Source organism: Mytilus californianus, unplaced genomic scaffold (assembly GCF_021869535.1).
Source record: "Mytilus californianus isolate M0D057914Y unplaced genomic scaffold, xbMytCali1.0.p SCAF_11, whole genome shotgun sequence".
NCBI lineage: Eukaryota > Metazoa > Mollusca > Bivalvia > Mytilida > Mytilidae > Mytilus > Mytilus californianus.
Window position 1 is genome coordinate 21,287,065 of NW_026262593.1, and position 16,476 is coordinate 21,303,540.

Here is a 16,476-nt window from a genome sequence, read left to right on the forward strand (position 1 = left end):
TTTAAAAATTTAAAGATTTGTAAACCAGAGATGTCTAGTCACTACACAGTATCTTCCAAAGATACTTTAAAATAATTAGCATATTTGTCTTACGTTATCTGCATTTTACATTATTATTGACACAATTTAGCATTATTGCACTAAATGCTAGGTGACAATAACCAATTCTCCACTATTTTAATACCATTTGTTATGGTTTAACATCAAGAAGTTCGAGCTCTATGTCAGTTAAGTTTATCAACATTATCTTGTGCTGAATTGCATAACATATATGTGTCCATGTTAATAAAAGAATCAATCACTTAATCATTGTATATGTATTTAAATTCTTAAAGGTTTTTTTTTCTTTATTTTGGCTGAACTTTTTCTTTTTTATAATAAGTCGCTAATAATATATTTTGTTTCAGCTTGTAGTTCAACCATTAACAACTTACCCATGTTATCCAGTGGTACTTCATGTTATATATCTGATGTATGTACAGATGTAAGATGCTGTGTTTCTGTACCATTATTGGGTAACCATACATTTGATTTCTCACTTAATTTGGATGGATGTACACAGTTCATGGAGATAAGTTTGGAGAATTACAAGGAACAACTCATGTTGAGGGACTATACTTTTGGAGTGGAGAATTATCTGTGGATTAAAGGAGTATTGAGACTCAAGTAGGTGTTTTTTCTAAAATAACTTCAAACCAAGCACAATAGCAAAAATTTGATTTTCCATGAAATTCCATGAAAACTGATAAAATCCCATTTTGTTTTAGGACCAGAAATATAATGTGCATGCATTGCCAAAAAAGGTCTTCTAACATTATGTTTTTATAACAAATTATTTATCTGATTGATTATTTAGTTTGTTGAACCCAGCTTTTTATGTTGCCTAGACCTAAATGTTGTTGAAATCTAGATGATTTTCTGGACTTTCACCAAAATCCCTACTTTTGGCCTATATATGCAGTAAATGTTGAAGCTTAATAAGATGAGCTGACAATACCACTTCTATTTCTATTTCTTACATGTCTTTTCATCAATTTTAAACACCTGTTATTTTGAAATGATGGCCTTTCCAGGCAAATTACTAGTAAGACCACTACAGAACTTACTCCTTTGTGATCTTAATATATACTATTTAGATTTTACAATTTTATTGTTACTGGAAAATCTAAACTTAAAAAAGTTATCAAAACCGATTGTAAGATGCATATGTATTGGCAGCTAAAGCCACTCTAACAGGATTAATTTATAAAGGATGACTGCAAGATACTTTAACACAGGATAAATGTTATGATTATTTTTCTATCCAGGTACACAATAGATGATTTGCCAGACCAGAATCTGTACAGAGTATCTGTTATGTTTGAGGTGTGTACCACCAATGGTGCACCATGTGAGTACAGCCTCACAGTAATGGACAGCATTGAATTACCTAGACCATCATGTCTCCCACATTGGAGTTATGGATATGCTGAAGTTGGTAGGTTTACTTACATCATTTTCATTGATATTCATTTGATGTCAGTCATATCAGAGTGGCGGTAAAAGGGGGTGTCCTCCCGAATTCCAGAAAAAATGAAGTATTCTTTCCCTTGATCCGAAAAATAAATCAATAATTCCTGAGTCACGATAGGTGTAAATCCTAAATTCCGTTGAAAATATAGGCCCAATCCTGAATTCCTGCCAAAATAAAGGCCCAATCTAAACATCCTGAAAAAGGTCTTTCCGCCCCTGATTTTATGCTACGTTTTGGGGTAAAGTATATATAATGGATTCTTCACATGTTTTACTTTTGTAAGATTTAGGGGAAAGCATGATAAGGACTTAAAAGGATGTGTCACAATATTTCTATGATATTATTTATTTTGGTCAAAGAACCTTCAGGCCTCAATATTTAATGAAGAGTTTTTCGCTTTTTATGAAACTTGAAGGAAATAGAGATACAACAATTCCTCCTCTTTTCATGTGAATTAGTTAACCTTTCATTTGTTTCAGGTTTTACAAAGGAACAGTGGAAGACAAGCCGAGGCCTTGAAGATGATGCTACACTAAACTCCTGGCAGATTTCCAAGTTATTGGAAGAAACAGAATTAGCTCTTTACCAAAACAAACCTCGCTGTAATCGTACAATGGGAGACTACCAAGGATCTCAAGATGGCTGGGTTAACAGTAAATATCAAATAGTCCCATTATTTAATCAAGCTTGCAATATTATAAGTATGGAGGAAAAATTCTTCAACAAAATGTAGAATAAAAGTAAGACTCCATGCTGAATGAAAGCTTATTTTTGTATTAAAGTGTTTTTTATGAAAAGATCTTTTCCCTTATTTTAAATGAAAAGAACTTTTTTTGCAAATAATCAAAAATGAATCACCATAAGTTTTACTCACTCAAGTAACCATAGTATGCAACAAATTTAAACACAAGATAAATTCAGGTTTCATCCTTTTTACAGTTGCTTTATTTAAAAAATGATGTAAAATAAGTCAATAACCAACAACAAAATAAGAAAAAAAAAGAGCAGGAATTCAAATTCATTATTCATCAACCAGCCATATAGATTGCAAATAATTGTAAAATTGAAAATTAAAATTAGCTTAATTTCAAATGTAATTATGACATGTTTGTTTACAGACTGTACATTAGGAGTATCCCCTGGTGTCTTGGATGGAGATATTGTTTGTTTAAAACCTTATATCTATGTTTGTTTACAGACAGTACACTAGGAGTATCCCCTGGTGTCTTGGATGGAGATATTGTTTGTTTAAAACCTTATGTCTATGTTTTTTTACAGACTGTACACTAGGAGTATCCCCTGGTGTCTTGGATGGAGATATTGTTTGTTTAAAACCTTATATCTATGTTTGTTTACAGACTGTACACTAGGAGTATCCCCTGGTGTCTTGGATGGAGATATTGTTTGTTTAAAACCTTATGTCTATGTTTGTTTACAGACAGTACACTAGGAGTATCCCCTGGTGTCTTGGATGGAGATATTGTTTGTTTAAAACCTTATGTCTATGTTTGTTTACAGACTGTACACTAGGAGTATCCCCTGGTATCTTGGATGGAGATATTGTTTGTTTAAAACCTTATGTCTATGTTTGTTTACAGACTGTACACTAGGAGTATCCCCTGGTGTCTTGGATGGAGATATTGTTTGTTTAAAACCTTATGTCTATGTTTTTTTACAGACTGTACACTAGGAGTATCTCCTGGTGTCTTGGATGGAAATATTGTTTGTTTAAAACCTTATATCTATGTTTGTTTACAGACAGTACACTAGGAGTATCCCCTGGTGTCTTTGATGGAGATATTGTTTGTTTAAAACCTTATATCTATGTTTGTTTACAGACTGTACACTAGGAGTATCCCCTGGTGTCTTGGATGGAGATATTGTTTGTTTGATTGGTAGTAAATGTTCTGAAGTGTCCTGCTGTGTCAATGACCCTGAGACCATGAGTGACTTCAATGCCTACCTAAGTCTGGATCCATGTGAATTCACCTTACTAATTGGAGTAGAGAAATACAGCTTCGAAGTCTCTCTCATTGGTTTTGATTTTGGTGAGTATGGGTTACTGTTCTATATTTAATTGTTGATTATATTTCTTTATATTTAATGCATTGTAATCTATTGGTTTGCATTTGGAGAAATGTCTATATCCTTTGCCATTCAAAGTAGATTGTGAATATAGATTTACTCATGTTTATCGGATTTCATTATGTGAAAATTTGGTATGGTCTCACATTTTTGTTATAAAGTAATGTTCTAGTCTTAGACTTCTAAATCCAAAGAAATAAAGAAAAGAAAAGATAACTTTTTATGTTCATTATTATTTATTGAGATAAAAATATTTGTGTATTTTATACTTTCAGAGAAGAGTTATGAGCTGGACCTTGGTGGTATATACAGAGTTAGGTAATAAATTAGAATTAAACAAATAAGCAAACCCATTGTGTCATGAAATTTAAAGCAACGATCTGCATAGCATAGCATATGCAATATTTTTGTATATATCTGTGAATGAAATTAATCTTTACTTTTCAATGAAATTACCCTTTATTTTTTAATGAAACTGTTATTTATTTCTTGGAATTCTTCTAATTAAATATAAAAGGGCTTATTGTCAGGGCCTTTTATAGCTGACTATATTGTAGGGTTTTTTCTCATTGTTGAAGGCAGTACGGTTGCCTATAATTGCTTACACCCACTTCATTTGAACTTTGGTGGATAGTTGTCTCATTGGCAATCATACCACATCTCCTTATTTTTTTATTACATATGTAGTAGTCAATGATTTGACTAATATATGGAAAAAAATCCAGAAGGAAGACGTTCCTTTTCTTTATTTAGTTTGCACAACACTTACTAATATCATATCCTAATTTACAATTTTGTTTTTGATTTTGCCATTCAACTGTTTTGAATCAAGCACCATTGACAAGTCTTAAGCAGATGAAATGCGTGCCTAGCCTACCAACTTAAATGCCTGGTATCATTGATGAGTTTTTACACTTATTCAGCTAAAGCAGATGTAATGGCGAGAATTGCTACTCTGCAAAAACTATTCTATTCTAATAGGCAAGTGTCAAAACAAAGGTTTATAGAATATTTTTGTTATGATTTAAGAAGCATGATATTTGTTTTATGCCTTTTATAAGAGACAAAATTCAAATATCTTGGATAATATAAAAATAAGGAGATGAGGTATGATTGCCAATGAGACAACTATCCACCAAAGTTCAAATGAAGTGGTTGAAAGCAATTATAGGCCACCCTACGGCCTTCAACAATAAGAAAAACCAATACTGTATAGTCGGCTATAAAAGACCCAGACATAAAAAATATGAAACTTTTCAATTGAGAAAACTAACTGCCAAATTTATAACAAAACAATTATGAAAATTAAAGCATTCTTTTATCAGATGGTTTTGATAGTTTTGTACAGTAGATATTTTGTAAACTGGTTTTGATATTATTGGTTTGTTGACTCATTGGCATTTATCCTTTAATTCATATTTGAATAATTAAATGTAGAATGTAAGGATATTGTAAAAGTCGCAAGGTTGAGATTTGAATATTTAAATGTAGTAAGTAACGATATGTGAAGGTCACTGTGTTAAGATTTGAATTGTTTCTGTAGGTTGCAGTCTTGTAATTGACTGCTCCGTAGGCTTACATGCAAAACAGCTGATCTTTGAAAATTTTTTAAAATAAAATGCTACGTACATAGAAAATTTTTTTCATGTGCATATCATGTATGTAGTAATGTGAAATTGTGATTTAATCGAAAAAAAAGTGGGTCATGCCACAAAGAATAAAAAGTTATGTAACCCTGAAATCAAAACTATTTTTTTCTACTTTCTGTTTGCTGTTTTTACTAGGCCGCACCACTTCCAGTAAACATGATATCCTTCCACTTTCCTGGTTAGATATCCCCAAAAAGATGCAAGATTTTTTAAATCAACTCAGCATAAACTTTTAATCAAACAGAAAAAATTGAGTCCAGAAAAAAATTCAGAAAAAATGGACTATTTTATTTCGCGCCATGTTTTGACATGCACCGGAAACTGGAGTTGTAATACAAGACTGGTACCTGTAGAATGATGCAACTTTCTGGTTATTTATAGCATATGTTTACCAATAAATCTTGCTAAAATTTGAAATATTCAAATGAGTTTGATTAAATATTTTCCAGTTTCTTACTTTCATTGTTATTATTCTTTTTACTTAATGTGATTGTAATGATAATAGAATATAAATGATGTTTTATTAAAAAACGATTAGAAGCCATCCTCAAATTAACGGATTGTCACAATATTGATTGTAGTCTTTGAAAGTTTTTGCCACTTGATTAAATCTTGTGAATCAAAATGCTCATAAATGAACTTTTACTGCCATGTTTTTCATCAAAGGTATTTTCACTGGTATAATCTTGTCCTGTTTGAATCCAAACATGATCACCTTCATTCACTTGGCAAATAACAAACTGAGAAGTTTGAATGTACCCAGCTGCTGATCCTAAGTTTAGGATTTGCTCAGCTTTTACAACATTATCAACTCTGAGTTCTGTATCAATAATTTTCCCTTGGTATGTGCATATTGTCCAAGCGAACATAAAGACACCAGATACAGTTGATACAAATACACCATCTCCAGAGTTGAAGTTTGCTCCTTCATCAAACTGAATCTCGTTGAATTTCACGATAGAATTTATGTTTAGTACAGTATCCGATGACAAAGTCACATAAAACATTACATGTTCATCCTTCTTTCCTGAAAATAGCATAAAAAGAATATTTATATTAACATTAAAAATTCGTGAAGTTAAAAAATACCATCAGTATTTTCAAATGCATAAACTAGTCTACAGCACTTTTCACCATAATTGTCACACCAAATGTGTTTGCATAGAATGAACATAAAACTACACTTGGAAAACAATTAGTCAAAATGAATGAACAAGGGAAAAAATGAACTTTTAAGTGTTGTAACAACATTATTTTTTATTTTACTGTTGAAAACTTTCTTGAGTTACAGCATGTTTTTTTTCAACTTTTCTCAGAGCATGTCACAAAATTAATTTAGGCTAGACAATGAGTGCAGACAAATTTATCTCTGCCACATGTGACAAATTCTGCAGAAAATAAATTTATTACTGGCAAAACACACTATATGTGTTTATTCTTATTCATGTCTTCAGTCCTAGACATTAGTAAAGAAATATTAAGAAGCTGAAATGTTAGGTATATTATGTCATTGTGCCAGTGATTTAAAGACACAAAAGAAGAACTTACTTTTAGATAACTTTGTAACTTCATTGGTCAGATTTAAAATCCTCTGCTCCATTTTCTCCAAGGAGTTTTCCATTAAGTCCATTCTGCTATCAGCAACTGTTTCATTTTGAATAGACTTTGATGGAACTACTTTCAGTACTACAAAAAAAAAACCATAACCTAAGAAGAAAATCCATCATTGTTCAAGCTTAGTTCATAAAACTATAAAAAAAAATGACTGAATTAAGTAAAATTAATATTGATACTTGAAACTTTTTACAATCTTAAAGTATCTCACTTATAATGCTTATTGGAAATTCCCAGTGCATTGTACTTAACTTTCATCTTTATAAAGGGAGTGGATATTAAGGAAACATATTGCATAAGATACCACTAAAATGATGGAAGTGAAGTATTTTGTTATTCAAACACAGGAAAATGCTTGAAGGAGTTTAGGTTTTCTTAAAATTAAGTGTTTTTGGAAATTTCGTGAGAAAAACTTCCTGGATCTGTCTGTTTATAAAACACCCTTTTTATTACATTTGATTTTGCAGAATAAAATTCAAAAGTCTATTAAGTAAAGAATTGTGGATTAGCTGATACATGGTTAGAAGTCTTATAAATATTCTATTTTGTTAAGAATACATAAGAAAATAGAAATTTGCTTTTGATTCTTGTCTCGACATAGGAATCCTGAGGTAACGACTTAAACTTTTTGTATACAGCTTTATATTTGAGAAGGTAGAAGACCTTGATGATTCTTAATTTGTATACAGATGCCTTATGTTATGGAGTTTTGGTCTGTCATACTATCAATGTCTTTGACCTCATTTTCATGGTTCAGTGATTGCTTAAAAAATCTATAGGTTTTTTATCATGTGAATTTCTCACTTATTATGAGAATAATTATAATTGCAAGGGTCTTTATTACTTTGACCTTATTTTCATGGATCTTGATAATGTCAATTTTATAAGATATCTGTAGTTAAAGCTTGATCTTAAAGACTTTTAACGTAAAATTCAACCATAATCAGAAAAGCAGGTGGTACATCTCAGTACATGTATATGCACTCTTGTGGATGTAGGCTTTGTTTGGAGAAGATATAAATTCTGTATACAAAATTCACTTTTGAAATTAAGATTTTAACCATTATAAGAGTATTATGCTGATATTTGGTTTGTAATTGTAGAATTAGAAGTACATGTATCGAAGCATATCATATGTGTGTTTTAATCTGATTTATGTACTTTTGACTTTACGTCTAAGGAACATAGAAAATAAAAGTTTTCTTCCTTCAGTCTTTAGTGTAGATCATGTTACTGAAAGTTGTGAAACATTTCTGATGAAAGGGGAGGGGGAGATTATTAAAATGCTAGTCTTTCATATTATTGAAATAAATTGAAATGAATGTTTGATAATTAGCAATACACATTCTGACTGTTGACAGATGTCTTTTTATATATAAAGTTCTATCTAGTTCTATCTAGTTTCCTAATTCAAGGATTCAAAATAGTAAGACATTTTCCAAAATCAAGGACTTTACAATTAAAATTTCATATTAGTTCCAGAGAACTCCTGCCAGGTCAAGTTTTGCTTATTGTTAATTATACTCTTACTAAAGGGATGGGTATACAGGTTTATCTCTGTCAATGCATCAATCTGTCTGTATCACTTTTCTGTTGCATTTTTCTCAGCAGCTATTTGTCATAGATTTTTAATAAATGACACCAAGCTTCATCTTTTTATTCAATTTCATGTGTCACGTTTTTAGTTCCTTCGATGTTCTTCTTCCTGTATGCCGAAATTTTAAAATTTCATACACATATATATGAGATGAAATTTTATTCACAATTAGTCACCAACATTGAATGGGGGTACAGAAGTACATAGTGTATTGTTATGAAATTCCTGGTTTGTGTACATTTTACTAAAAAATGTGAGAACAAAGAAGAACATTTTTTTTTCTTGTTAAAATGTAAAGTTCCTTCAAACTTTTTAAAAATTACTTTTATTTTAGAATTATCTTATTTTTAACCCCTGTATTTTTTCTGATATTTCTAGAATGATTCTAGACACAAAATGAAAACTTAAACCAATGTTGAATATTCTAGCTAGTATAACCCATTATACTTGATTTGTATTTATAGCTTCTCTGTGAATTATCTGATGTACAGTGGAATGTATGTTGTCAACATGACTGTCAGTATATATATATATAATTGATTTGTATTGATAGCTTCTCTGTGGATCTTATGTATAGTGGAATGTAAGTGGTCCACATGACTGTCAGTACATATATATATAATTGATTTGTATTTATAGCTTCTCTGTGGATCTTATGTACAGTGGAATGTATGTTGTCAACATGACTGTCAGTATATATGTATATATATATATATATATATATATATGATTTGTATTTATAACTTCTCTGTGGGTGACCTGATGCACCTCTGTGGATGACCTGATGTACAATAGAATGTATGTGGTCAACATGACTGTCAGTATATATATATATATATTTTGTTTGCGGTATACTGTCTTTTTCGCCGAATGGCGGACGCTCTATAGTGATCAGTCTGTCCGTCCATCTGTCCGTCTGTCCGTAACAAATTGTGTCCGCTCTATATCTAGAGAACCGTTATGATTTCAAAGTTAATACTTGACATGTATATTAACCAATACCAGAGGGTGTGTCATAATGTATGTACAACTTCCTATGTCAAAGGTCAAGGTCAAAAACTTTTGTTTTAGTTGACAACCCTATGTCCTATGGTAAAGATTGGTCCGATCTATATCTTGAGAACCGTTATGATTTCAAAGTTTATACTTGACATGTCTATAAACCATCACCAGAGGGTGTGTCAAAATTTATGTACAACTTCCTAGGTCAAAGGTCAAGGTCAAAAACTTTGGTTTCAGTTGACAACCCCATGTCCAATGATAAAGATACAAATTTTTTGCCACACATTATTCACAGCGGTACCCACAGAGATGGCTCCCATCTCAATGATATCTAGTTGTTTTTTGTTTGGTATTAAATTAATAGTTAAGATCCATTTTGTTACATCTGGTGATCCGTTTATTTGGCAATCGCCAATGGCAGTCAGGAGGGTTTAAGAACATCCGTTGTTCGACCTGCTAGTCAAATGCGTTTTGTTAAAATATACTTTTCCACTTTTTAGGTCTTTTGGAAAATGTTGTTTGTGCTGTATTTAGACCCCTCTACCAAGAAATTTGTTTTGCATGCACACGCATAAAAATTGCGATTTTAATTCAACGCAATTATAGGTTTGAATGTTGTTTTCAATTTAGACTTGTTTATATTTTTTCGTTTGGGCTTGTATTATGTTTGCCTTCAGGTTTATATGATCCGTTCATCCTATTTCGACTCTTCAAAATTCAAGAATCTATCCTAAATCGTGGTATATTATATGGCCTTCCAAATACCGCTTTGATTCCTAACATCACTGAAGAGACATTAATTGTCGAAATCAGGATATTGTGTACACATGTTTGCACCTTTTGTTTGCGGTATACCATCTTTTCCGCAAGTTTATTGTTTTCTGTTTGGTGTTAAATTAATAGTTAAGATCCATTTTGTTCAATTGGTGATCTGTTTATTTGACAATTGCCAATGGCAGTTAGCAGGGTTTAAAAACATCCATTGTTAAACCTACTAGTCAAATGTGTTTTGTTAAAATATACTTTTTCACTTTTTAGGTCTTTTGGAAAATTTTGTTTGTGCTGTATTTAGACCCTTCTACCAAGAAATTTGTTTTGCATGCACACGTATAAAAATTGCGGTTTTTATCCAACGCAATCATAGGTTTGAACGTTTTCAATTTAGACTTGTTTATATTTTTTCGTTTAGGCTTGTATTATATTTGCCTTCGGGTCTATATGATCCGTTCATCCTATTTTGACTCTTCAAAATACAAGAGTCTATCCTAAATTGAGGTAAATTATATGGCCTCCCAAATGCCGTTTCAATTCCTAACATCACTGAAGAGACATTAATTGTCGAAATCCGGATATGGTGTACTAAATTTTGCACCTGTTGATTGGGGTATACCATCTTTTCCGCAAGTTTATTGTTTTCTGTTTGGTATTAAATTAATAGTTAAGATCCATTTTGTTACATTTGGTGATCTGTTTATTTGACAATTGCCAATGGCAGTCAGCAGGGTTTAAAAACATCCGTTGTTCGACCTGCTAGTCAAATGTGTTTTGTTAAAATATACTTTTTCACTTTTTAGGTCTTTTGGAAAATGTTGTTTGTGCTGTATTTAGACCCTTCTACCAAGAAATTTTTTTGCATGCACAAGTATAAAAATTGCGGTTTTTACCCAACGCAATCATAGGTTTGAACGTTGTTTTCAATTTAGACTTGTTTATATTTTTTCGTTTAGGCTTGTATTAAATTTGCCTTCGGGTTTATATGATCCGTATATATATATATAACTGATTTGTTTTTATAGCTTCTCTGTGAATTATCTGATGTACAGTGGAATGTATGTAGTCAACATGACTGTCATTATATATATATATATAATTGATTTGTATTGATAGCTTCTCTGTGGATATGATGTATAGTGGAATGTATGTTGTCAACATGACTGTCAGTATATATATATATATATATATATAATTGATTTGTATTGATAGCTTCTCTGTGGATGACCTGATGTACAGTGGAATGTATGTGGTCAACATGACGGTCAGTATCTGTTGGAGTAGTGGACAAGATTGTCAGTTTGTGTCACAAGTTTTCCAGAATACATTGTTACCTAAACATACATGTGATACACAGACAGATTTTGCTCAATCAGGTAACTAAAAAGACAACAATTGATTTCACCTTAGTTAAAAGTACTCACAAGTAATGAACATTTCAGCTTAACTAACAATGGAATTCAATGGTAGGATTTTATTTTAAAACAAGCAGCAGGATTACAATCAAATAAATGAACTTATTGGGAAGTTTAACATGAAATTGGTTTCCTGACTTTATGAATTAAAAACTCTTGTAGGTTGATATGTTATGGATGCATGTCTGTCTTTGAAAACTATATTATGACTGTAAATTAACCATTTCTGTTTAAGTGTTACTTGGTTGCTGTCTCATTGACAAGTATATCTTTTTATTTGTATGAAATATATGACTGTTTAATTTTTTGTTAAGTACCTTGCAGACATATAATGTAAATTGTGTGGTAATTCAGACTAAACTGATTTGCTTTATTTGGTTTAAAGTGGTAAATTGTCACATAGTCCAAACCAGCTTTGTAACGACTTACATAGAGAAGTTTAACTCAAACAGTAAAAAAGAAAGAATAATTTAGAAATCTATATTGTTGATCAATTACTCCTTTAAAAAATGGACTCAAAATAATCCAGTTCTTGTAATGGAATGTCAAAATAAAGGGAAAATAGATGGAAAGTTGTCAAGATGAACAGAAGGAGCATTTGACAGTACTATTTATACCTTTTTTCATTAGTATTTATTCAATATACCTCATCTTGTATGCCTGATGTGAAAAAGAAACTAATTGGTTTTATCTGTATTTTTCAGGATTTAGTTATATCAGCTGGCTTAATGACACTGGATATACAGATGCCACACCACTGGTTAGTGATGCCTTAGATGACCTTGAAGAAGTCCTTGACATAGTCAAGTTCTATGAATCTACTGGTTATACTGTAGTTAATGTCAGTAGTAATGGCTGGAATGATGGTAAGTGCATACACATATGTTTCCATAGGAATATCACATACTATATCAGAGTTATGTCCCCTGAACAAATAGATTAGAAGATTTTAAATTTATCAAGAGAACAGGCTTTTGTTTCACACTATTTGCTCCACTTGTGTATACAATGGTCAAGTTGTGGAAGTTGCTATTTGTTAGAAGTCTTTTTAATGTTTAATAAAAAGAGAGTGAAATAGGTCACTGTTCATGCCCTCTTGGAAATTTGATTGTATGATGGAGAAGCTTTCATAAAGGATTTAAGAGTGCTTCAGACAGATTTTTACGCTCTAGATATCTAGATTCATCATTGCTTTTTACACGATTAAAGTTTTAGGTCATACCTTTGTTTACACTATGAATTGTTTGATTATTTTATAAAAGTCTTCATATTTAATGTTATACATTATAAGCAATTATATTTTAACAGTGAAATGAAAAATATGTTGAAATCCATTATATTTTTTCATAATTTCAGAATGTGAATTGGGCATGGTAGAGTTACCAGACATTTCTCCTGCAGCAAATTGTACTCTTCAGCCACATTGTACTGCTATAGACTGTAGTATTTTCTCACCAAGACTTGGCAGGAGTTTCCATGCTGCTGTAGATATCGATCCTTGTCATGCTCGTATGATGGTGCAGATAGAAAAAATGAACTTCAATGTGGGACTTCTGGAAAAACAATATGGTAAGAAATGTAGAGCAAAATGACTAAATACAGGAAGAATGCCAAAGTTACGGACTACACCAATTATTTTTTAATAATACATCACATTAAAATGCCATATTTTGATTGGCTAATACGAGAGTGTTAATTTACTCTATTACCCTTCATGGAGACTCTTGATCAAGTGTGCGGTTTATTAAATACGGATGGTTGTTATGTACAAGACGTCATAGTTTATAACTTTGAATTTGAAATTTAATCGACAGTAATAACAGAACATTCAGTATAATAAATTAAATAACACATATTTGAGGGGGTGATAGAGCAGATTGTTACCCCTCGAAAAGACTTTGTCAACCTTGGCTTCACCTCAGTTGACAATGTTTCTCTCGGGGTAACAATCTGATCTATCACCCTCTCAGCTATGTGTTATTTATATACTACTGACTGGGAATGACTTAAACAGTTACATAATTAAGGGATCCTCTTTTAGGAGAGGATCAATTTTCACCAGCTACTGTTAATCAAATAAGTATTACCTTCTAAATAAATTTGTATTTGTTTTGTTTTGAATCCATTACATCTTTATTTGTTTGTAACGATTGCCATATCATTGTTATGTAAGTCGGATCATTGTAATTGATGAAATTTTATGAAGTATAGTCTTGGAAAATTAGATTTACAAAGTCTGATATCTAAACTTGCAGTTAGTTTAGCTAGACCTGAAGTAAATGATATGAACAATTAGACCTACAAACTGATTTTTTATCTAGAAAATGCAGCCAAATACTGTCATGTTATGTGTACCTCTGTGATACTGAAATCATGAAAAATAGGAATGTGCTTATGTTATATTAATAGAATATTAAAATTGTAAGTGTTTGGTTATGATATGGTATTGATATGCTCTTCATGTTTAAATTATATTTTAGGAGATTTGTGGCAAGTTTGGCTTAGAGGAATTGTTAGAATAGAGTAAGTTGTCTTTTTTTATCACTGTTTTGTAATTATTTTCCAATTTGTGAATGCATAATTACCTGATTTTGAATAGGTCATGTAAACTGTATGTGCTAACTTTTTTGTTAGTTTATGACATTTTAACCAGCAAAATTTAAACTGAGATCGTCATTTTCACTATGCAATGTCATCATCATACTATTAATTAACATGTAATCCTTTGACAAAATGATTTCATCAATACAAAATTATTGGCTTTGGGTGAAAATATATGAAATTTATATTTGATTTTTTATACATTTTAGCTTCACCATCAATAACTTACTGAGTGAGAACATGTACTTAGTAAACATGAACTTGAGTGTGTGTTTTGAGTCGTCAGGGGCATGTGAAGTTGGACCTGTGAACATATTTGTCAACACTTTACTGCCCAAGAAAACTTGTGATTTCTCCAGTGACTTTGTTGTAACAGGTATGCAGAAAAAATATGCTTTACAGCCTAACCCATTCATGTGTTAACCAGGTTTCTTGCATGTGGTAAATCCTCTTTTTGATTTATTATGAATAAAAACAAAATAATTTCTATCATTGAAACTGAATCTCAGATGGAATATGAAATTTTGATGAAGTTCTGTTGACGACCAATTTCAATGATGATTTAGAAGAAGCTCTTGATTAGATTAAGAATCAGACAATCAATTTAAGATCTGTATGGTATATATTGTATGAGGAAGGTTTACAATGGGAAAGAAAAATCAGTGAGCTAGAATGATAAGCTTTAGTTTGCAATGTAATCATGCATTTTGGATTGATTTATATCACTAATGCTAAGAAATGGTAATATTTATAAGTTTATAAGGATTTTTCAGTATACAGGAAATATGTGATAGGATTATAAAATAATAAAAAATGAATATTAAGTTCAACTGAAATATTTTTAAGAAATATTCAACAAAAGGACATAACTCATTGCAGTAACATTTTTTTTTCATTGATTTGGAAGTCATTTTTATACCACCACTAAATGAAAGTGTCTAAAGCATCATTATTGTCTATTTATAAGCCCAATTTTTAACCATATTTGTGTTAATCACAATTCTGTGTCCACAGTTGGTTTTACAAATGTTTAAGTGTCCTGTTTGACATAATGTGGTAGTATCATGTTGCACAATCATTATTGTTAGAGGAAATAAAGTCCATGTAGAAAGTCACCAACCTTGTGATATCATAAGGTTAATCGTGTGCAATTAATTCCATTGTTATTTTTTTAGGGTTCTCCTTGGAAGCAATGATACATACTTATCATTTAACTGAAGTTACCACACTACCTAGCTATTTTGTACAGCAGGTTTTGAACACAGCCAGTGTGTCACAGTATCTACTGGAGCAGTCTTGTAACAGATTGACTTCACCATTTGGTACGACTTACGACGGATGGATGAAAGGTAAAAGGTTTTTATTTAATTTTTTATTTTTGATCCCCTGTCAGGAAAGGCATTTTGTTTTAAAAATTTGTAGTGTCTACTAACATTTTACATTAATATTGAAACAAATTTAGCAAAGATGGCTGTTAAAAGAAAGGATTTTGAACTGACATAGTACAAAATTTTAATGCATTTACAAGTTAAACCTTATTTTTGATATTGTATGTACCTACCAATTTAATCTCATCAAATATTAAGGTTACTAAATATTTCTTTATGCAAATTTTTTTTTATGTAGACAAATAAAAATTACATTTCTTTATTTCTTAAGGTTTTTTTTCACACATATTAAAAGTCTTAGAAAAAAAAGTAAAAATCTTAATAATCAAATCGAGAGAGGGAAATTTAGTGAAATGTTAAATTCTCCATTTCAGCCACTAAGGGCACACCAAAATGTTGTGATTGGTCAACTACCTTTTAAATAATGGATATCAATCCAATATGGTAACTTTATTTTCACTTCTGTATATGATCACAGAAATCATCCATAATCCTTTAGAATATGAAACAGTAAATGAATACAGTGAGACTGTTGATTGTAAATTCTGCTTTATATTGTTAATAGGTTGTACTACTCAGTCCTTGACACTGGAATATATTAAACCAACAGAGACAACCTGTTATACGTTACCAGATTGTACAGGGTTCCAGTGTTGTGTAGATGCCTCTGTCATTGGAAGGTCCTTCTTGTACAAAATATCTGTTGATGCTTGTAAATACAAATTGACTGTCGCCATTGAAGGGCTGGAATATGAACAGAATCTCTTGACTTACAAGTTTGGTGAGTTCAAATGACTGTTAGAAATAGGATTGATGAATAATTGAAAAATTAAATGATAAA

General features: G+C 31.2%; 2 protein-coding genes across 2 annotated transcripts in view; one reads left to right on the top strand and one right to left on the bottom strand.

The window, feature by feature from the left end:
* LOC127720826 (uncharacterized) overlaps positions 1-16,476 on the top strand; it is a 53,649-nt gene that overhangs the window by 14,246 nt on the left and 22,927 nt on the right. The window contains exons 14-25 of the mRNA XM_052227575.1: positions 408-666; positions 1,308-1,477; positions 1,993-2,166; positions 3,352-3,561; positions 3,874-3,916; positions 11,444-11,607; positions 12,351-12,512; positions 13,003-13,215; positions 14,127-14,169; positions 14,457-14,623; positions 15,423-15,596; positions 16,201-16,416. Coding sequence (XP_052083535.1) covers positions 408-666; positions 1,308-1,477; positions 1,993-2,166; positions 3,352-3,561; positions 3,874-3,916; positions 11,444-11,607; positions 12,351-12,512; positions 13,003-13,215; positions 14,127-14,169; positions 14,457-14,623; positions 15,423-15,596; positions 16,201-16,416 — 1,995 coding nt within the window. The remainder of the gene's footprint in view (positions 1-407; positions 667-1,307; positions 1,478-1,992; positions 2,167-3,351; positions 3,562-3,873; positions 3,917-11,443; positions 11,608-12,350; positions 12,513-13,002; positions 13,216-14,126; positions 14,170-14,456; positions 14,624-15,422; positions 15,597-16,200; positions 16,417-16,476) is intronic.
* LOC127719732 (uncharacterized) lies at positions 5,521-6,999 on the bottom strand. Its single transcript, XM_052225972.1, has 2 exons — positions 6,796-6,999; positions 5,521-6,274 (listed from the first exon to the last, which is right to left on the bottom strand). The coding sequence occupies exons 1-2, from the start codon at positions 6,875-6,877 to the stop codon at positions 5,853-5,855; spliced, it is 504 nt and encodes a 167-aa protein (XP_052081932.1). The 5' UTR covers positions 6,878-6,999; the 3' UTR covers positions 5,521-5,852.